The 22,621-nt window shown below is 43.0% G+C and overlaps 1 protein-coding gene across 2 annotated transcripts in view; it reads right to left on the bottom strand.

Annotated features, from left to right (window-relative positions):
• Positions 1-22,621, bottom strand: part of CREBBP (CREB binding protein) — a 156,421-nt gene that overhangs the window by 73,363 nt on the left and 60,437 nt on the right. For both annotated transcript variants that reach the window (XM_021667261.2, XM_012441866.3), the window contains exon 3: positions 13,413-13,589. In XM_021667261.2, the coding sequence (XP_021522936.2) occupies positions 13,413-13,589 (177 nt within the window). The remainder of the gene's footprint in view (positions 1-13,412; positions 13,590-22,621) is intronic.

Raw genomic sequence — 22,621 nt, forward strand, 5'->3', positions numbered from 1 at the left:
ATTTATAAATAAGGTACAGTAAAAGATTAACAGTAACTAATGATGAAATGGAATGATTACAGTAACACATTGTAATAAGAGCTCCATGAATGTGGTGTCTGTCTGTCTGTCTGTCTCTCTCTCTCTCTCAACACCTTATTGTACTGTACTCACTTCTTTTTGGACTGCTGGTAAGTGAAACCCCAGATAAGAGGAGACTATTGTATCGTGAAGGTGGTGCTTTATATACAAGAGTGGTGAGGCATCTTTGATCCTTATCTTCCATTTAAAAAAAAAACAAAACCTTCAGATGGACTAAAGTGGATAAAAACAAATTAAAATGGAGAAAAAAATTAAAATACTTTTTTTTTTTTGAGACGGAGTTTTGCTTTTGTTACCCAGGCTGGAGTGCAATGGCGTGATCTCGGCTCACCGCAACCTCCGCCTCCTGGGTTCAGGCAATTCCCGTCTCAGCCTCCTGAGTAGCTGGGATTACAGGCACACACCACCATGCCCAGCTAATTTTTTGTATTTTTAGTAGAGATGGGGTTTCACCATGTTGACTGGGATGGTCTCGATCTCTTCGCCTTGTGATCCACCGGCCTCGGCCTCCCAAAGTGCTGGGGTTACAGGCGTGAGCCACCGCGCTCAGCCCAAAATTAAAATACTTTTAAGACATGAGGATGAGAAGGCCTTCTTAACATAGACACATAATAAAAGAAACAACAAATACAAAAATGTTCTACAGCTTGGTGCCCAGGCAACACAAGGGAAGGAGGGATCGTTTCTCAATGGCAGTGAGGAGAAGTGCAGGCAATGGACAGTCCAGGCAGAAGGATGAAGACAGCCTTCTCTACCTCCTACTCGAAAATGAACTCAAAGCGGAGCAAAGACTTAATATAAGAGTGACAATCATAAGATTCATAGAAGAAAACCAGGAATAAATCTTCACAACCTTGGATTAGGCAGTTTCTTAGCATGTTGCTAAAAGGACAAATGACAGAAGAAAAATAAACTGGATTTCATAAAAAAAAAAAAAAACTTTTATGCTTCAAAGGATACCATTACAAAATAATGAACTGTGAAAGTGGAAAGTGAAAGACAACCTAAAAAATGAGAGAAAATACTTGCAAATCACAGGTCTCATAAAGCACTTGCATCTAGAACCTATTTTAAAAACTCCTACAACTCAGTAATAAAAAGACAAATAGCCCAGTTAAAAAATGAGTGAAAGTGCTGGGCACGGTGGTCACGCTTATAATCTCAGCACTTTGGGAAGACAAGGCAGGTGGATCACCTGACATTGGGAGTTTGAGACTGGCCTGACCAACATGGAGAAACCCTGTCTCTACTAAAAATACAAAAAAATTAGCCATGCGTGACGGCAGGCACCTGTAATCCCAGCTACTCAGGAGGCTGAGGCAGGAGAATTGCTTGAACCCGGGAGGTGGAGGTTGTGGTAAGCCGAGATCCCACCACTGCACTCCAGCCTGGGCAACAAGAGCAAAACTCTGTCTCAAAAAACAAACAAAACCAAGAGTGAAAGCTCTGAATAGATATTTCTCCAAAGAAGATACACAAATGGCCAGTAAGCACATGAAAAGTTGTTGAATTTTATTAGCCATTTGGGAAATTCAAGTCAGAATCACACCACTTCACACCCACCACATGGTTATAATAAAAAGCCAAGCGCTAATCAATAGCAACAGAGTGGCCAGGACGTGGAGAACTTGGAATCCTCATACACTGGTGTGGGAATGTAGAAGGCAGTAGCCACTCGGGAAAACAATATGGCAATTCCTCAAAAGGTCAAACACAAAATTACCATATGACCTGTGCAATTCCTATTTTTGGTATATAACCAAAAGAACTGAAAATGCATGTTCGCACAACTGTAAAAAAATGTTCACAGCAGCCTTTACAAATAGCCAAAAAGTAGATACAATTCAAACACCCATCAAGTGATGAAGGGAAAAACAGAACATGATATATATCCAAAATGGAATATTATTCAACCATAAAAAGGGAAGTAACCACACATACTACAACATGAACTTTGAAAACATGCTTAGTAAAAGAAGCCAGTCACAAAAGACCACATGTTATACGATTCAATTTCTAGGAAATACCCAGAATAGATACATCTAAGGGAGTAGAAAGACTAGTGGCTGCTTGCTAATAGGGGATCAGGGGAAATGGAGAATAACTGCTAATGGTACTACGTTTCTTTTTGAAGTGGTGAAAATGTTTCAAAATTGACTGTGGTGATGGTTACACAATATACTAAATACCATGGAATTGTACACTTCAAAGCGAAGACTGTATGGTACATGAATTATATCCTAGTAAACTGTCTTTAAAAAGTTCTTACTAATCATTAAAGACATTGCAATTCTCAAGTACTCCGGCAATTCAGTACGATTTTGGAAAGTAACACGTATCTAAAAGAAAACTAAACATTTCTTTCGACAGTAATTCCACTTCTCGTAATTTATTATTAAGGAAGTAATTGGACAAGTATGTTAAAATATGTGTGCCAAAATAATGCATCACATCCTGATTAAATATTGAAAACTTGAAAAAAATTCTAAATGCCTGTCAAAGGTAGATTAATTAAACATCCTATGGCTACAGAATTACAATGAACTAACAGGCAACCATGAAAATAACGCAGACCTCAAACAACCCCTCCAAAGCCATGTGGAGCAGGGGAATGGCCCAGACAAACCCTGCCTGAATTCCTGACTCACAAAAAACGGAGAAAACAAGCAATGACTGTTATTTAAGACAACAAATAACAGAAACAACAAAAAGGTAGACCTTCATGCTGTAACAAAAAGCTGTTTCAGCAACTACAATTTTTATAATTAAAAAGCATTCTATTTTGGGGGGAAATCCCTGAGAAAACAAAATCAGAAGAATCAGTAGGAAAATGATGAGGAATTAAATATAAAAAATTAAATTGTAAAAGCATTGGAAGATAATTAAGATGAGTGCTTTGTTATGCAAAGGTAGTAAAGGCTTTAATCACAGAGCATAAAGCAGTGGTTCCTCAGTATTATCAGTAAAACTTCTTTTTATGTTTGGAGACAGGGTCTTGCTCTGTCATCCAGGCTGAAGTGAAGTAGTGCAATCGTGGCTCACACAGCTCCAGTGGTCCTTTCACCTCAGCCTCCTGGGTAGCTGAGATCACAGAAGTGTGCATCACGATGCCCAGTTACATTTTTAGAGAAAAGGTCATGCAACGTTGCCGGAGCTGGTCCTGAACTCCTGGTCTCAAGCAATTCTCTCGCCTTGGCCTCCCAAAGTGCTGGGATTATAGGCATGAGCCACTGTGCCTGGCCTTTCAGTAAAAATTCTTAAAATACAGATCCTCCCATTTTCCCCCAAGAGACAAGCCTGCTTTGATTTAGACTTTTCCCAATTTTTCCAAAGCTAACATACATGTACTTTTACAATGAGAATAAAGACATTCAAGAAGCCAGCAGTCGTGGTACACCTGTAGTCCCAGCTACTCAGGAGGTGAAGGTGGGAAAACTGCTTGAGGCCAGGAGATCAAGGCTATACGATTGTGCCTGTGAATTGCCACTGTACCCCTGCCTGGGCAGCATAGCAAGATACTGCTGCTAAAACAAGACAAAAACAAAACCAAAAACATTGAGAAGAGAAAAAAAGAACAAAAGTCTCATGGGCGATTCCAATGCAACAGATAACTGTACCATTAAATAAATGAGAGGCCAGATTACAGAAAGACTGGCATTCTCTCTATGACTAAAACCACTAAGAACAAGTGTAAAGGCCATGGATGAATTAGAACAATTAAATCTGAAAGACATAAGACAAAACAAATAATGATGGAGTGATTATTGCCTCTCCTCTCAGACCATCTTTATTCCTCACTCTGTGCCAGCCTTTGTGTTTAGGGTCCGAGGTACAGCAGCGCATTGAAGACATACACTTCCCCGAGGGAGGAGCGTGCTGGGGCTTCACCACACAACAGGTGAAGTAACTGAGGCCCCAAGGAAAGGGCCTTGCCTGGGTGGTGAGCCGGACCCCTAGCAGCAGAGCCCTGACCCTGCACCTCTCTGTGCCCCTCCTCCACAGAGGGCTGCACCTTGCTTTATAAAGTATTCTAAGAGAATCTGACAGGAAAACTGTGAAAAACAGGACGGAAGCAACTCAAATGCTTATGTCTCTAAACATAAGCACTTTAAATCTTACTCATCAGAGAAATGCTCATCAAAATAAGATGATATCATTTTGTCCTATTAAAGGACAGGGTGGGCCGGGCGTGGTGGCTCACGCCTGTAATCCCAGCACTTTGGGAGGCCGAGGCTGGAGGATCATCTGAGGGCAGGAGTTTGAGACCAGCCTGGCTAACACGGCAAAACTCCATTTCTACTAAAAATACAAAATATTAGCCAGGTGTGGTGGTGTATGCCTGTAATTCCAGCTACTCAAGAGGCTGAGGCAGGAGAATCACTTGAACCCTGGAGGGGAAGGTTGCAGTGAGGCAAGACTGTACCATTGTACTCCAGCTTGGGCAACAAAAGCGAAACTCCATCTCAAAAAAAAAAAAGAAAAAAGGAAAAAAAAAAAAGGACAGGGTGATAGTCCCTGGCCTTGGGAAGATGGTGTGATGCTGGTAACTGGGTACATGGCTTTTGTTGGAAGGCAGTATAATGGTATCTGTCAAAAGCCTTAAAATATATGCAATATGCATTTCTGGAGCAAGAATCATTTCACGGGCAATTGTAATCTGGAAGGAGGAGGTGAGTATGCTGTGAGAGCCATACTGGTTTAAACCTTAGTCTCCCCTGCCTGTTACTATTTTGAGTCACTGAGTAACAGCAGGTAAACACAAAGCTCACTGAGCTCACTCACCCCACCTGGTACCTTCACTCGGTTTAGCACAGGCTCTCTGCATGTGTTACTTGTCAAATAATTCGGCAGCCTCAACCACTGTTTACACTCCGCTGTCAAACTACCTTTAAAAGCAAACTCTTTATATTACATTTACTCTGGTATTCCTTAATTTTTTTTGTTTGTTTGAGACAGAGTCTGGCTGTGTTGCCAAGACTGGAGGGCGGTGATGTGATCTTGGCTGACTGCAACCTCCACCTCCCAGGTTCAAGCCATTCTCCTGTCTCAGCCACCCAAGCAGCTGGGTTTACACACGTGCATCACTGCACTTGGCCAATTTTTCTATTTCAGTAGAGACGGGGTTTCACCATGTTGGCCAGGCTGGTCTTGAACTCCTGACTTTAAGTGATCCACCCGCCTCGGCCTCCCAAAGTGTTGGGATTACAGGATTGAGCCACCACTCTCAGACTATTCCTTAATTTTTAAAAGAATCTAATGTGCATTTTTATTAGGATTTTTCTTGCTACATATATAGGTTTTGGGTAATTTAGCCCCAATACCATTTTTTCCTATAATGCCCTGTATTCCATGCTAAGGACATAAAAGTCCATACAGAATGTGGATAGTAACGCTTATCCTCACATTTCTTACAGAAAATAAGTCATTTTTCACTGCGTGTCCAAGAGTAGGTTATCATGCCTTCAAAGGACCCTGTGGTTCCAAACGGTAAGAAGAGACTGACCAAGAAGGAATAAGAAGAGACTGACCTAGAAGGAACAAGGAAAACAGTGTTGCCCCTCCATGCCCCAGATCCACATCGGGCTGGGATTCCTGCTGCTGGTCCCCAACCTTCCATATCCCAACAGGGTCCAAACCCATGCTCCATGGATGCCGCCCCACCTACCTGGAAACATGAGTCCTCCACAATCTCCACTTAGAATCAGAAAACGACACCAAAGAGAACATGAGGCAGAACGGGGGTGGGCTCTGCAATAATGGATTGCTCAGAATCCACCATAAGGATCTACAACACTGGATATGCAAAGCTGCGTGCGGCATCATAAAACAAAATGCTCATTAAATGTACACAGCTGCCAACCTGGGAAGAAGTGATAATCACCTCTGAAGTGATAAAGATCAACTGAAAAGAAACACAACATAGCTATTTTGATAGAAGGGATGTTTCCTGTGTTTTCTTCTTTTTTGCTTGATGTTTACCGATTGTTTAAAAAAATAACATTATCTTAAAATTTAAGATCTAAATTCAATAGTGAAATAACCTAAAATGAGCAAGCTAGACCAGAATGATTTATAAGTAATCTTAAAGCTGTGATTTAACATAGAAAGAGAATGGCTAAGGTGAGCGGGAGAGTCTGAGCCCAAGCCAAGGCTCAGTTTAAGAAATGTGGCCAAGGACAGCAGACCTGCCACTCCCTCCCTACACTCTTCCTGGACCCACAGCCACAGCCTTCAGAACCCAGCAGACTACCTAGAAGGGGTGGGAGTTACTTGCTACAGCACAAAGAAAACCTACAAAGTGGCTGGGAGTGGTGGCTCACGCCTGTGATGCCCGCATAGACCAGCATGAACAACATGGCGAAACCTGTCTCTACTAAAATATACAAAAAATTAGCTGCGTGTAGTGGCACGTGCCTGTGGTCCCAGCTACTCAGGAGGCTGAGGTGGGAGGATCGCTTGAGCCTAGTAAAAGGAGGATGCAGTGAGCCGAGATTGTGCCACTGCACTCCAACTGGAGTGACAGTGAGACCCCATCTCAAAACAACAACAATAACAAAAAATCCCAACCAAACAAAGAAACAAAAAAAACAAACTGCAAGGTAGAAGGTACTGGATCTATTCCTATGGTCAAAGTGACAGGTGGACCAGACCAGGAGCCAAATGACCAAGTTCACGAGAATTACCTATTTACTAAAAACTTAAAAGTTTTTAGAGTAGTCTTCTTGAATACTGTCGATATATATATGTATTCTTCAAGAATACTTATGACATCTATAGGTTCTAGGGATTAGAAGAAAAAATGAAAAAATAAAATTTACACAATAATTTTTTGGTAACTTGGCAAATTAGTTACTGGACAGACTTTCTTTTTGGTGACTTGAACCTCAGGGCCATCTCAAAGAATTACGGAAAAAGTAAAAAGAAGTTAGGTTTATTTGGGCTGTGAAGAGACTGATGTAGTTCATACCTCTACAGAGGAAGTGAAGTATTATATTCGCATTACTGCTAGCTATAAATGGCCTTACAAAGAAGCACGATCTGTGCTGTTTACTGAGTTGTTTCTTGCAGGATTATTGCGATATATTTACTGAGTTCTTATGAAAGTCACTTCATTTCTCAGAAATGCCGGCTAGCTCTATTATTTCTTCCAGCAGGCAGGCAGAGGCTGCAATGCTGGTTGTTAGTAAGTATGCAGCACATCTTGTGTAGACAAAAACAACAACAACAAAAAACTACCCTTCTGGCTGGGCCTTCACTTTATATGAGCATCTTTGAGATGATTTATGCTTCTACCTAGGAGGCTTTGCTGAAGAAAGGGTTATGTTAATCAGACTCTAGAAAAGATACTGCTGGTTAATGGGAAACCCATACTGGAAAGCTAAATGACCTTGACTGAGCACTTGTAATACGTGGGGCTATACCTGATACCAAAGACTGGCTACTTTTTCCTAATTTATAGTTTCTTGTTATTTGCAACACGTCACATATCATATTTTACGCTTAGATTACATTTCCCAGCTGATACTTATTGCCAAAAACAATGGGGACAAGTTTGAAGAGAGGCAAGAATTTATACTTAGTGATGTGTGAAAACCCTGCATACATGTTTTCTCAGCGATCTTCAAGACACAGATGGAGCCAATAGATGTAAACTCTTAAAAATATGCAAATACTTATATCACTAATAATTAGGGACATGCACTTACTTCCAAACCTTTTCCCATGTTTCCCAATTCAATTAGTGAGACACAATTCATAATCATGGTGTAATTTTTATATAGAAACTGTTATCATGGTGAAGAGATGACATGACTATTCACCTGCCACCTCCACAAAATCTAAAGGACTTTCTTTAGTCCTAGGATAGAGGGAGATATTAGACAAGCAGTGATTTTAACATTTCAACTTGTGCAGTGAAAGGAGCTTGTGTATAATATTAGGGAACACAGGCATTTGTGAAAGGAAGCCAAAACTTGGAGGAGCTCATCAAAGATGACAACAAAGAGAGACATCCTGGCATTCTCATGAAGCTTAACTCTGTGCAGCCAGTTTAAGTCTTGTTCCCTCAATGATCAGACTCTAGACACAGGAGACAGAACACTATGAAAATATGACAAACAAGGTTTGGGGGTAGGGGAAGATTAGTGAAGCCTTTTGAAGTACTGAGGTGGACGTGAAGACCAACAAAGAAAGCCTACTCCACAGTGGGACAGCTGGCCACAACGCCAGTAGTTAATGGTCTCAGCGGACAGTGGCTTTCATGATCTTTATTCCACATCAGAATCACTGGAGCAGCTCGGGTAAAACCATGGGTTCCAGCAGAACACAAACAGCCATAAGTCCATGTATTCAGGAATTATCTGAATTACATTAGAGGGAATTAGGTGGTATTAATTGGGAAACTGAGAAAGAAAAAAGCTGAAGTTTTACAAGTAAAAGTGATTACAAAACACAGATTCTGTACCTTCCTCCCTAAGATACTGTGAATTGAGAGGACTGGGTGAGGTCCAGGAACTGCCAGTTACTCAGATGCAGGTGGGGCCATGGATAGGCGCTGAGACATAGCAGTGGAATGAACCCCCGGACACAGGGGGCCCTGGAGGGCCTGCAGCCCTTGGCTTGCCTCTCAGGTGCTACCAGTGTCACTGCCCCAGCTGTGATATTCTGGCAGACACAGAAACCACTTTCCCACCCTCCCATCTACACAGTCTTCCAGCCACACCTCTCTTCCATTCAGAGATGGGGATCAGCAGCTGCTGTGGGCCCCGTCCACAACCTCCACTCCAAATTCTGACACTCGATAAAAACAAATCATAACATCACTCTCATGAGCAATTTTAAATAAGCATCCTTTCCAATGAATCTCCTGCATCTCAACTTTAAGAATGGTGAAGTCTCCCTAATGCATTTCTTTTTTTTTGAGACAGAGTCTCACTATGTTGCCCAGGCTGGAGTGCAGTGGCACTATCTCTGCTCACTGCAGTCTTTGCGTCCTGGGTTCAAACAATTCTCTGCCTCAGCCTCCTAAGTAGCTGGGATTACAGGCACCTGCCACCACACCTGGCTAATTTTTGTGTTTTTTGGTAGAGATGGGGTTTCACAATCTTGGTCAGGCTGGTCTTAAACTCCTGATCTTGTGATCCACCCATACCTCGTCCTCCCAAAGTGCTAGGATTACAGGCGTGAGCCACCATGCCTGGCCCATAATGCAGTTCTTAAAAAAAAAAAAAAAAAAATCACACCTAGGAACTTCACATTAGAAATAATCCTTGTGGGAGAACCTGAAGATGAGGCCCCTCTCGTGAGTGAATGTTCTCAGTCCAAGATGTGTCCCACTTCTACACAGTGATCTGTGAAAATGGCAGAAAGCCCAATCCAAAGCTTAAGCAAGATGTCATCAGGAATCAGATGGGTTCTACTTCCAGAAGGACCACCCTTTGAATTTCTCCTCCTCACTCAACTGAAGTGGCTTCAACTTCCTGCATCATACCCTACCCTGTAAACCGATGGCCCACCCTCCCTCCATGACCCCCCAAGCTGGTTCCTGCTCAGCCCTCAACTTCCACTCACGCCACGCTTCCCTCCCTCATGAGTGGCCTTTCTGGACTTCCACCAGTTCCTACGCAAGCCAGTGCTCTCCCAGTACCCTGGTGTCTCTGTGGCTTCTTCTCAACTTTCCAATCTTGCCTTTAAATCTTCCTCAATGTGGCCTTCTCTGATAGCTCCATCTAAGGAGGTCCCCATGTCAATCTGAACCGCCATGTGCTAATCAAACCTCTTGGAGCAGTCTGTAATGATTTGTTTTCCGTGGCCACTATGTCCTCCCTTTCACAAAAGCAGGGTGAGCTCTGTGTCACTCCCAGTTGCCTTCTGGGAGCTGATTCCAGCACCTGAGCCCACAAAAGGCTTTCAATGCATGTGACCAATCAATTGAATGATCACATCCTTCCCTTCCTCAGTGCTACCCAGTGATGTTGGACTCCTATAGAAATTAGGAGGCGAGAGGAACAAGAGCTCCCTGGCTCATGACCACATGGCTAAATCACTCCAGGAAAGAGCTCCAGAGGGCACCAGGTGATTTCACACTGGAGACCTGATTGGGATTGTTTGGGACACCAAATTTAGTTGGGTACCCCCCAAAGCATGACAATAAATGCAAATATGTTAGACACTTCATATTTTTATCTTTTTCACTAAATAGACTTAGATTTCTTTTTAAGTGCTTACCCTCACTGTGCAAAAGTCTGTTGGTTTTGAGGCCAGGTATAATTCTGAAAATTCAAAAAGACCACAAAACGCATTTGAGGAACTGCAGACAAACTGTGTAAGCACGGGATGGTAAAGCATTCCTCGCAGTGCAAAAACATGATCTCAGGACATAATTGAATAGTTTTAATTAGGCTTTGCAAACAGGAAGCTACAGAGCTTTGAACAATCCAAACCGTTCAGAGTCTCAACTTGCTCAGCTGTAAAATGGGACCTGGAATGATGTCTCTCAAGGGCTATTGCAGAAATAGGGTAAAAATTACCGAGAAAGATGTCGAGGAGACCATGTGTGCTGGTACCCCCCCTTTCCCACCAGTCCCCTCTGGTTCCTATCGCCGCTATGTGGAGCACTGAAGACAGTTCCTGGGTCACGCTGCCTCACAAAGGCACATGTGGGCACAGCCCAACCTGATCTGTACCCTCCAGGGTCAGTGGTGTCATTCAGTTTACCCCATCAGACATCTGTGGATCTGTTTCAAAGTCCACAGGGGTTCTTGTGAGACAGTGACCACCAGGCAAGCAATGCAGTTCCCATGAACAAATACGCTTTCTCAGTTTACCATGGCCCTGAGAAGACCAGATAGAGAGGGAGAGACAGAGGAAGAGAGGAAGAGAGGGGTTGGGGATGGAACAAAAGAGGGAGCAATGGAAGGAGGGAAAGCGGGGGAAGGGTGAGAGAGAGAAAGACAGGCAGAGAGGAAGAGAAGTGGTTCTACTTCTGTCAGATGTCTGGAAGACAGGCAAAAGGATGAGATGTTGTTGCTACTGCTTCTCCTAAGTATTCTCCAGAGCAGGAGTTTTCAATGCGGGGTGAATATGCCCTGGGGAATGTATGTTGGTGCCTAGAGCCATTTTTGATTGTCATGGCTTAGGGGAGAAGGTTGTGAGCACCCAGTGGGTAGTGCCAGGGATGCTGCCCAACATTCTCCGGGGCACACCTAGCCCACAGCAGAGAACTGCCATCCATGCAGAAGCAAAAGCCTCTTTACAGTCCCAGCATAACCTGCCCTTGACAAGCGCACCACATCTGGCAGGTTCAGCCCTCTGGAGCAGCAGTAGAGGCAGCAGAGGGGCCCAGAGCAAAGAGATTCTGTCACTAAGCTGTGGATAAAGGAGAGGGGATGGGGATGTGGGGCAAGAGAATATTTTAAAAGAGAAAAGGGAGGAAAATGTCAGGTCAGGATTTCCCGGACTATAAAACACAGGAGTCTTAGAAAAAGCAAATGTTTTCACTCTGAAGCCAAAATGTGCTCCTGGTTACTGAGCAGGCACAATTGATGACAGCCAACTGCAGAGTCCACACTCCTGTCCTTTCGGTGAGGACCGGAAAAGGAAGCACAGGAGAGAACAGGATGTGTGTGGTGCTAGAGTCCAGCATAGGTCAGTGCTGCTCCCTGAACTTGAGGGGCTAACCCAGGGACCTCCGGGCTCTGTTTTGGGTTCTGGACCTGTGCTGTCAGGAACAGGACAGTCCTGGCAACAAAAAGTTACTGGAAAGAAAGGAGCAGATCAAGGAAAGTTATAAGGGGACTGTCAGAAAAAATAAAGAAGTCATAAGAATTTAGGCTGTTTTCACAGTTTTAAAAACAAGATTTGTTACTTATACATACTCATCCATTTTTTACCCCTGAAGCTTGTTGACCTGTGTCTATAATTTTTTTTTTTTTAAAGACAGAGTCTCAGTCTGTCACCCAGGCTAGAGCGTAGTGGCCTGATCTCGGCTCACTGCAACCTCTGCCTCGCAGGTTCAAGCAATTCTCCTGCCTGAGCCTCCCGAGCAGCTGGGACTACAGGAATGTGCCACCACGCTTGGTTAATTTTTTCTACTTTTAGTAGAGACAGGTTTTCACCGTGTTAGCCAGGATGGTCTCGATCTCCTGACCTCGTGATCTACCTGCCTCAATCTCCCAAAGTGCTGGGATTACAGATGTGAGCCACTGTGCGCGGCCCCAACCACCTTTTTCAATGGAGGTACCATACAGCAGGGAGCCAGTACCTGACAGGACACCCCACTATTCCCATTTCCTGATTTTATCAAACAAGAAGAGAAACAAATCTGGCTCTCTCTGCTTTCTAACAGCCTCAAAACTTCTAAGTACTGTAAGCAATGTTAATTTCTTAGTTTTGAAAAATGACCAAGGTTATAGAAAATTCATCAGAGATAGCTGGATGAGATGAAGGATATACAGGAATTCTCTGTACTGTCTTACAACAAATACTTCAAAATAAAAAGTGTAAAAAGCTGAAGTCAAAAAGCAACCTTTTCTAAACACATAATCCTCTTTCTTGTGATCTTCCCAAATCTCTACTGCAGAAACAGGTGAACAGCGGCTGGGAAGGTCAGGCTCCCAGCAACAAGCACAGGGGGAGCGTTAGCTGCTTGTGGTCTTCACCCACCAAGGGCACACCAGACACGCAGCAGCTGGGGTGAGCAAGAGAAGCCAGACAAAAGAATGCACTCCCCTCGGTGTTTTGAAATAAAAGAGATTCTATTATTTTGAAGTACAAAAGGAGATATTTTCTCATTAATATCTTGGTTCATCAGGCTCAGAAGTGATAAGAATAGTTCCTATTTTATAGATGGGAAACCTGAGGGAGGATAAAGACATGTGGAATCACCGATCGTGTAGGACATTAATACGCATCTCATCAACAGAGTATCAACCTTGGAAAATAAATGTCCTTCATTGACAGTAACACAAATCAATGGGCTTCTACTGATATCATCAACCCACTAACAAACAGGAAGTGTAAGAAAAACCATTCTCTCTGGGTCTCATCATTCTGGAGAGAAAGGTAAAGTGATTCATGTACATGAATTCTCTCCATCAACAAACGAAGCCTGGGAGGAGCGGCTGAATCATCCTCACCTATCTCTCCTGTTGCTAGCTCATCACAGAAAATGTTAGACTCATTTAGAGAGCTACTCATGAGAAATCTGGGTTCTCTTCCTATCACCTACTGACACACTTTTAGTTATAGATTTTCACTGTGAGCATGAGAAAAATCCATAGACCACGGCACCGCCTGGGGAGCCACGGCACTGAGAGCCAAGGGTAACTTACCATATTTGGCACGTTGGTGACTGAAGTATTCTTGATGTCTGTAGGGAAGGTGGGCAAACTGTTGACCATGCTCTGTTTGCTGGCTAACTGGGGGTTCACTCCAGTGGCTCCCATTGGCTGCCCTCCAGCTTGACTAAAGGGCTGTCCAAATGGACTTGTGTTCCCAGTTATTCCCATCTGAAACAAAAAGAGGTAATATCAACTGTGGTGATGCAGTCACATACAAAATGAAGGGCCTGGGAAATGCTCACATGCTTTCCTATGGAATAGTCATTGCGCTGATAAATTCAAGGTTCATTATCAGGTTCACATGCTCCAGAAAGAAGGCTCATGAAGCTGCTCCTAGCAGTCACTCTCTCCTCACCCTAAAACCCCATTCCCTAAGAAGCTGAGCTGTTTCCCCTACCCTTAGCCACTCTCCTCACTCAACCCCTCCTGCCCCAGCAACGGCGCCAACACCCAAAGAAAGTCATTTGGAAAACAAAATCTTCCAAAGCTGCTGCTCAAGGAGAATTCTTTCAGTTTTATCCTTAATTACTCCTTAAGAATCTAGTTTCTGTTAGGTTCCCCATCAGATTTGAACTAAGTTTTCATAGTTCAAAACACACAGTGGCAATATTGGCAATGAAATGATGTGACACCTGGGATCTGCTTCAAAATACATTTGACCCATGAACGACATGGGTGTGAACTGCATGGGTCCACTGGAACTTTTTTTCAATCTCTCCTGCTCCCCTATAACCTCCTCAGCCTCTGCTACCCAAGAGATCAAGACTAGTCCCTCCTCGTCCTCCTGAGTCTACTCAACGTGAAGACCACGAGAATGAAGACCTTGATGACCCACTTTCACTTAATGAATGGTACATGTATTTTCTCTTCCTTATGGTTTTATTAATAACATTTTCTTTTCTCTAGCCTACTTCACTGTAAAAATACAGTATATAATACATAAAAAATGAAATTTGTGGCAAGCAACTGTATATGTTATTGGTAAGTCTTCCGATCAACAGCAGGGGATTAGTAGTAGTTAAGCTTTTAGGGAGTCAAAAGGTTATAAGCAGATTTTCAACTGGGCAGAGTCAGCACCCTTAACCCCTGAGTTGCTTAAGAGTCACCTCTAATCCACTGAGGCAGGAAGAGGTGGCAGTAAAAGGCCCTAGATGGAGAGAGCCTGGTAAAGTACTAATTAATAATCACTAACCAATCAGTAGGCGATTGGTACACAGAAGTTAATGGTATCCTCTCTACCATTGTACATATGTAAAATTTTACTTTTTTTTTTTTTTTTTGGAGACAGTGTCTCACTCTATCACTCAGGATGGAGTGCAGGAGCGTGATCTTGGCTCACTGAAACCTCTGCCTCCCAGTTTTAAGCGACTCTCCTGCTTCAGCCTCCAGAGTAGCTGCAATTATGGGCTCATGCCACCACGCTCAGCTATTTTTTATATTTTTAGTAGAGACAGGGTTTCACCATGTTGGCCAGGCTGGTCTCAAACTCCTGGTGATCTGCCTGCCTTGGCCTCCCAAAGTTCTGGGATTACAGCCATAAGCCACTATGCATGGCCTAAAATTTTCCATAATAAAGTTTTTACAAAATTAAAGTGGACTGAAATCAAACATATAGTAGATAAAGTGAGGAATAGGAAGGAAGAATCCTCAGCTATGCTTCCGTGAGGGCCTGCAACCAACTGGGATTCTTTCCATCAATAGACATAGGCCAGGTTCCCTAATGACCCCCAGCTCCAGCCTCCACAGGTAAACTCAGGAAACGCCACGGTAGTATCCCAGTGCTTACCTTTCTCCCTGTGAAGCAACAAAGACTAATTAAGAAACTGGATGCCTGGGCTGTCTGTCTTTGCTTTTGAAGCTCTAATATTCCACCTGCTGTTTATTGTGAACTCTGCCTTTCTGGTGTAGCGGTCCATCTGTTGGACTGGGAAGGTCCCTGCATAGGGAAAACCTCCAGGGGTGAGTTTCCAGTCAAGAAATCATAGCTCAGTTCTCTCCATCAGCCTCACATAGTAACTGTCACGCCAGCATGTCCATTCTGGGTAACTTACATTCCCTCTATGGATTTCAATCTCCTCACCTGTGAGATGAGTGTCTCGAACAAGATGGATAGCATTATTTCTTTTAGCTCTAAAAGTCTAGGCTACAAACAAATCAACACTCAACACAACTGACCCTCTCTGCTGAAATGCCTGTACGAAAACACAAATAAAAACCAAAGGAGTATAACCAGAAATCTCTAGTTCTGTGCATTTCATACACAGGTGATTTCATTCCACATGTAGTCCTCACAGGTGACATTTCTCACCTTTTTGAAAGCAATCACTTTCAAGCCTCCACTAGGTGCTCTATTTAAGTGAACTGAGATACTAATTCTTCACCAAGTCCACAAACCAGACTCAACTTCAAGCTCAAAGGACTTAATCAAGGTGAGATGGAAGCTCAATAAATACTAAGGGCATTTTCGATTTGCAAGAAGGTTCCTTCAATTGTCATCTGAAACTTAATTGAAGCAGGAATTTATATTTTCAGAAACGACTACACTAAATTCCATGGAGCAATTGCCACTCTCAGAATTTGTCTTATTAGATATAATCAAAATGCTGAAACACTGTTCTTAGAAGCCTAGAGTCTGAATACAAGAACTTGAACAACAACAAAAAATATATCATTTTTTTTCCTCCAGTTCCTAAATTTCTCACATTGGACAAAATATGACAGAACACATGTATTCATTTTCCCTCGATCAATCCGTCCTTGAAGTGGACGGTTATTCACCAAGTACCTGCCATGAGCCAAGCCCAGTTCTGAGGCTGTGTAGATGCATTTCCCACTTGTCACAGAGCTCACACCTCAATTTGACAAACGAACAGACAAAAATCCACATCTTTTGGAAGTTTCTAATTAATTAGGCCCAGTAATGACAAACCAAAGTGGGTGGGAGGTTAATGGGGTGGGGAATGGTACAGGTAACCATCTTCCTCCCACTCCAAATGCCCAGGCACCCTGGCTCCAGAGAAGAGGGGACTTAAGTACCAAGAGGCCAGTGCAATCTGAAAGGGGTCCCATGGATCTCAGAGTTCACCTGACTTGCTTCAGAAATCTAATTTCCAAAACTTCCTAGACATTTTAACTATTTTCCTAAGATAGCCTTGCCAGGGTGAACATGAGGTAGATGTGTGTGGTCAGGTGGGTAATACTTGCCTGGCTACACTCTGGGGCCCTTTTCTAACTGGTCAATTTGGGATTTTTGTGTTTTTATTTTTGAGACAATCTCATTCTGTTGCCTAGGCTGGAATGTAGTGGCACAATCTCAACTCACTGTAACCTCCACCTCCCGGATTCAAGCAATTCTCGTGTCTCAGCCTCCCAAGTAGTTGGGATTACAGGCATGGGCCAACACACCCAGCAAATTTTTTTGTTTTTCAGTAGAGAAGAGTTTTGCCATGTTGGCCAGGCTGGTCTTTAACTCCTGGCCTCAAGTGATCCATAAGTCTCAAGCCTCCCCAAGTGTTGGGATTAAAGGTGTGAGCCACTGTGCCTGGCCATAACTGGTCAATTTCAAAGGGTAACCCAGTGTTTTGAAGTGCTCTGACAGATTTCATCAGGAAACATGTTTGCACCTTCTCTTCTTGGCCATCAGGTAACATAGTGAAGGGAACAGTCCCAAGTTTTTACCTTGATTCTCACAAGGTAAAAAACATGTCAAGTCAAAGATCCTGAACAGTGTGTAAGGAATGTGCAGCTCATAGGGATCTATACAATTCTTAAAAACACGGGAAAATGGCCAGGCGCGGTGGCTCATGCCTGTAATCCCAGCGTTTTGGGAGGCCAAGGTGGGCGGATCATGAGGTCAAGAGATAAAACCATCCTGGCCAATGAGGTGAAACCCTCTCTCTACTAAAAATACAAAAATTAGCCGAGAGTGGCGGTGTGTGCCTGTAATCCCAGCTATTCGAGAGGCTGAGGTAAGAGAATTGCTCGCACCCAGGAGGTGGAGGTTGCAGTGAGCCGAGATTGCGCCACTGCACTTCAGCTTGGGCAACAGGGGGAGACTCCATCTCAAAAAATAAATAAATAAATAAATAAAAATAAATAATAGAGGAAATATCCCGTCCTTAGCCTATGACAAAAACAAACAAAACCCAGGCTATATGCAGGAGGTTAGGGTTCAAGTCTCTGGCACCAGGGCCAGCCCCAGCCTCTCCTTGTCACAGCAAGTTAATAGCCAGGCCAAAGAGGTGAATTCTCCCACAGGTGCCAAACCATCTCCTGGCAGAACTCAAGAGCCATGCACCAGTTCTAGGCTGTAGTTCTGGATAAAAACCATCTGCTTCTGGAGATTCTAGATTTCTAAATTCCTAATCTGTATCTATTCTCCATTAATTAAACTGAGCATTGCGGTCCCCAAGTCTAGACTAACACATACTTTTTAGAACCAATACTCCAAATGAAATACTAAAATCAAGATGTATAATTCTAAATAATAAAAATCTACATATTTCTTTTAATTTCCTAACAGTTACTTGATAATAATTAAGTAGGCTGGGCGCTCATGGCTGCAATTCTAGCACTTTGGGCGGTTGAGGTGGGCAGGTCACTTGAGGTCAGCAGTCAGAAACCAGCCTCACCAACATGGTGAAACCCCATCCCTATTAAAAATACAAAAATTAGCCAGGCATGGTGGTGTGTGCCTGTAATCCAGGCTGAGGCAGGAGAACTGTTTGAACCCGGGAGGCAGAAATTGCAGTGAGCCGAGATCTTGCCACTGTACTCTAGCCTGGGTGACAGAGGAAAACTGTATTTTTAAAAAAAAAAAAAAAAAAAAAAAAAAAAAGGTCAACTTGGCTTTATTTTCAATGGAGGCTCTTCAGGATTTCGTTTAAAGCTGCTAGATAGCCTCTATATAATCTTTAAAAAAGTTTTTTCATTTTTAATTTTGGGGGTGTACATAGTAGGTATATATATTTATGGGTTACGTAAGATTTTTTTTTTTAACAGGCGTGCACTGTGTAATAATCATGTCAGGGTAAATGGGGTCTCCATCACCTCAAGCATTTATCCTTTGTGTTATAAACAATCCAATTACACTCTTTCATTAAAAATGTACAATTAAATTATTTTTGACTAGTCACCCTGTTTTGCTAGCAAATACAAAGTCTTATTCATTTTTTTTTTTTTTGTATTCCATATGCTCTTTTAAGAACAGAGCAGAATAGGCTAATAGTAAAATTAATATATTTCAGTTAATATAATTAATATATGTTCAGTTAATAGCGAATTTATTAACAAATTAAAACCCATAAAATATGTTTTGCCTCATTCAACAGTCCATACATGTTACAAGTTTCTTTTACTCTATTCTTCCTAACAGAACTCCTTTAAGCATTTAATTCAAGTTTGATCTCAGAAAATAGGAAAAGTTAACTACAGTTAGTACCTAAAAAAGAACAAGCACTTCCATAATGAAACTAAATTAAATAATGCCTCACAGCTCTCCCAGGTTTCCCATGAAAAAGCACTGTGACCAAGTGTATCAATCAATTAACTGTTTGAGAACCTACTTCTGTTTTCTGTCACTTCACTCAGAGAGTAAAAATATGTAAACCACAGTCCCTGTGTATGATAAGAAGAATACTGAAGCCGATCCTGAGGTTTCCCCAATTCCAACCACTGCCACCAACAAAGAATGGGGATGAAACTGGATTAGCCTTAACATGACTGCAGTGTGAGCTCTGATGAGGAAATTCCTCTTTAAGCTCCCCTCAAAACCGGAGAACAATACAGAAAGGCACCTGCAGCAAATCCTGCTGCTGGGGCCCTGAGCTGTCTGGCAAGCAGGTGAGTGACCATCATCAACACAGAAGAGGGAAAAGGTAGACTGTGACTGTCCATCTACTCCAGCAGACACAGGTACCATGGAAAGTACCAAGTACAACACAGCTCTAGAGGATTATCTGTCATGCCCTAACCCAAGAGCTTTCCACTTGCACACTGAATTATAGACCCACCAGCCTCCATGGTCACCTCTGGCTGCCAACAGCCTCCTCTGTTTACCTCAGTGTGTGGAACAAATACTATCATTTTCTACTTGTAATGCTATGACAGCTATCAAAACATTAATAAGAAAACAAGCTCCAGGCTCACAAAGAACAGAAAATTTCTCTCTACTCACTAACCAGGAGAATACCTCTACTACTCACCTAACTCCCCTTCTCAAGTGAGATCTAGTCTCATAAATAAAGTAGTAAACAGAAATCCAAGAAGTAATTAAGGGGTTTAAGGAGAGAGAACGGTTAGGTCAAGTCCATCAATATCACCATAAAAACTCCTAGTACTGAAAAGGAGTTTAGACTGAAAGGTTATAGAAGAAATCATCAAAATACAAGTTTCTCCCCAGAAGAGGTTTTCTACAATAGTAGAAAGCCAAGCACCCATTTTCTTGCTCCTCTGTCAAACAAGGTCAGAGAAACATGTTCTTTGCAGTTAAGGCCAACACAAGTTACAGCCCCTTTCCCGCCATCCAAAGGCCAAACTCCATGGGACGAGGCAATCAGCCAGGCAGTCCATAGGGGCAGGGGAGGGAGGATTTAAGCGGGCAATTGTCCACAATTCTGTGTGATGTTCATTTTTGAGGGACACCCTAAGATCTCCTAAAGATTAAGAACACCTGCCCTTGGGGGAAGGAACCTCCCTCCATGCCCCCATTTTCAGGGAAGGGCAAGCTGCTTCCTGATCTCACACAACCCTGAGCCACATGTGGGAGCCTTTGCAAGTAGATAGTCCAATTCCAGAGACATCAATCACTCATAAAAACCACCACTCCCCCAGTTTTCATCACCAAATGTCCTTTGGAAGTGCACACTCACAAGAAGGGGTTGCCCATACCCACTTATGAGCTACGCACCTGACAGGGCCACCAAGTGATCAATGACGGGTCGGGGAGGAGGACGGCCAGAAATGCGCTGCCACACAGGACTTGACCTAGAGTTGGCCAGGTCATCAGAAACTCTCAGTGGCAGTAAGTGCCGAGTTTGATGTTTGGGTTCTTTTTTCTTTTTAGACAGAGTCTCACTCTATCCCCCAGGCTGGAGTGTAGTGCTCCTAGCTCACTGCAACCCCTGCCTCCCTGGTTCTAGCGATTTTCCCGCCTCTGCCTCCTGAATAGCTGGGACTACAGGTGCGTGCCACTATGCCTGGTTAATTTTTGCAGTTTTAGTAGAGACGAGGTTTCACCATGTTGGCCAGGCTGGTCTCAAACTCCCGACCTCAAGTGATCCGCCTGCCTCGGCCTTCCAAAGTGCTGGGATTACAGGTGTGACCTACCGTTTAGTCAGCTGCTGCAAAAAGAGGCGCCCACTCAAGCTGTTTTTGCAGCAGCTGACTACTTCAGCAGTTTTCCTCACACCTCAAGACATGTCTCAAGCCACACTACACAGCAAAGTACTCAGGAAGAGGGCTTTGGGGCGGCGGCGGTGGGAGGGGGCAGGCGGTCACTGATTCTGGTCAGAAACACATAAAAAGGAACCAAAATATAATGTCCAGTAATATGCTTTGCAAAGACAAGTGGAGAAGTAAGACTAGAAGTTAAAATCTACCACTTCAAAGATGAGGAAAGGGTCCCCCAAAAGCGCAGGGACACACCACATCAGCCTGAGAACTCAGCAGAAACTCCCCAAAGCCACTGCTAGAGACTTTGCCCTTGCATGGAGGCTTATCACCTCCCTGCTTAACGGAACTCTGTCTCCTTCAAGCTCACCAGCCTCACGCCGGTACCTGGGACAGAGAGGGGATCTGTCTATAAAAACAGGGTGGCAAAGTGCAGCCCATGGACCAAAGGCAGCTCAATGCCTCTTTTTAAAAAAAAAAACGAAGTTTTTCTAACTGGAACACAGCCAAAAATACAATTTCATTCATAGAGGCAGTATGCCACTGTGGTCAACTATGTGGGCTCTGGGGATATCTGAATGGTGGCTCCGCCACTTGCTAGGGATTTACTTCAACCTCTTTGCACCTTGGTTTTATCGTCTATAAAGTAGAGATCACAGCCCTTACTCTAAGGGTTGTGTGAGAATTAAACAAGTTCATACATGTGAAGCACTAAGATGAGCAGCTGGCACAGTGAGTACCAGGGGTGAGGAGATGAGAGACAGCTTTAGGAAGAATCTTTCTACACTACATATGATTTCTCTCTGACCACGCTTAAGCAGTAATGAAATGAAGGAACGCTTTTCAGAGAACGTGTGATGGTAGAGATTGGTTCCAACATGTAAGATGGTAGGGAAAGGCCAGCTGGAATTATTGGCATTTGATTATGAGACATTTTCAGAGAAACACTTGTGACAACAATCTTGTACATTTGCTATTTGTAGAAATACTCTGAAGAGGCCATTATTTTTCAATTGTCCTAGTAAATCACAAGCGTTTCCAGTTTTCATTCTACATTGTTTTGCAGCTTTAAAAACAATAAATTCAGGATGTTTATCTGAAACTTAAAATATACCACAAGCAATAATGACATATGATCAAAATATCCTAGCCTAATATTTTTGGGTTGAAATTTAAACCAAAACACAGAAGAACTGAACACAAAAGAACACTCCCACGAAAAAAGAAATTGATGCAACTATCACTCATATGCCACCATGACACAGCAACACACTTCCATTTGATGTGGCTTCAGCCTAACCTGACACATTTTTTAAGCTGGAGTTTTTAGCATCTTTCTCCACAAGCTAGTATACACTTAAAACCACAAATTCACAGAAGGTGTAAAAAACAACAGTTCAGTACGTCAAGAGCAAAGTTTGCTAAATAATTTAATAGCCAGAAATATTTATTGTTTTCAATGACATAAAGAACCAGAACTAACCCAGACTATGGCCAGATCACTTGTAAAGTCAAAAGCAATTTCTCTTGGCAACCTACCATTGTTGGAAGAAAGCCAAGAATAGCAGTTTTCATGGAAAGACATGACTGCATTCAGTTGTCTGCTATCACCCGCTTGCTCCTGGAATCCTTCCAGTATATCAACTTGGCAAACAGAGAGTAGGGAGAAACAACACGCCACTGATTACAGTGCCATAGACAGCACTTGGCTGTCCAGAGTGCGCCTGGGGCGGGAGAGTAGGGCTAAAGCACCTGGGCAGGTGAGCAGCCCACCTTCCCCCTCAATTAAACTCTTATGTGCCACCAACTTG

Source organism: Aotus nancymaae, unplaced genomic scaffold (genome assembly GCF_030222135.1).
Source record: "Aotus nancymaae isolate 86718 unplaced genomic scaffold, 86718_ANA_hifiasm-v0.15.2.pri h1tg000049l, whole genome shotgun sequence".
Taxonomy (NCBI): domain Eukaryota; kingdom Metazoa; phylum Chordata; class Mammalia; order Primates; family Aotidae; genus Aotus; species Aotus nancymaae.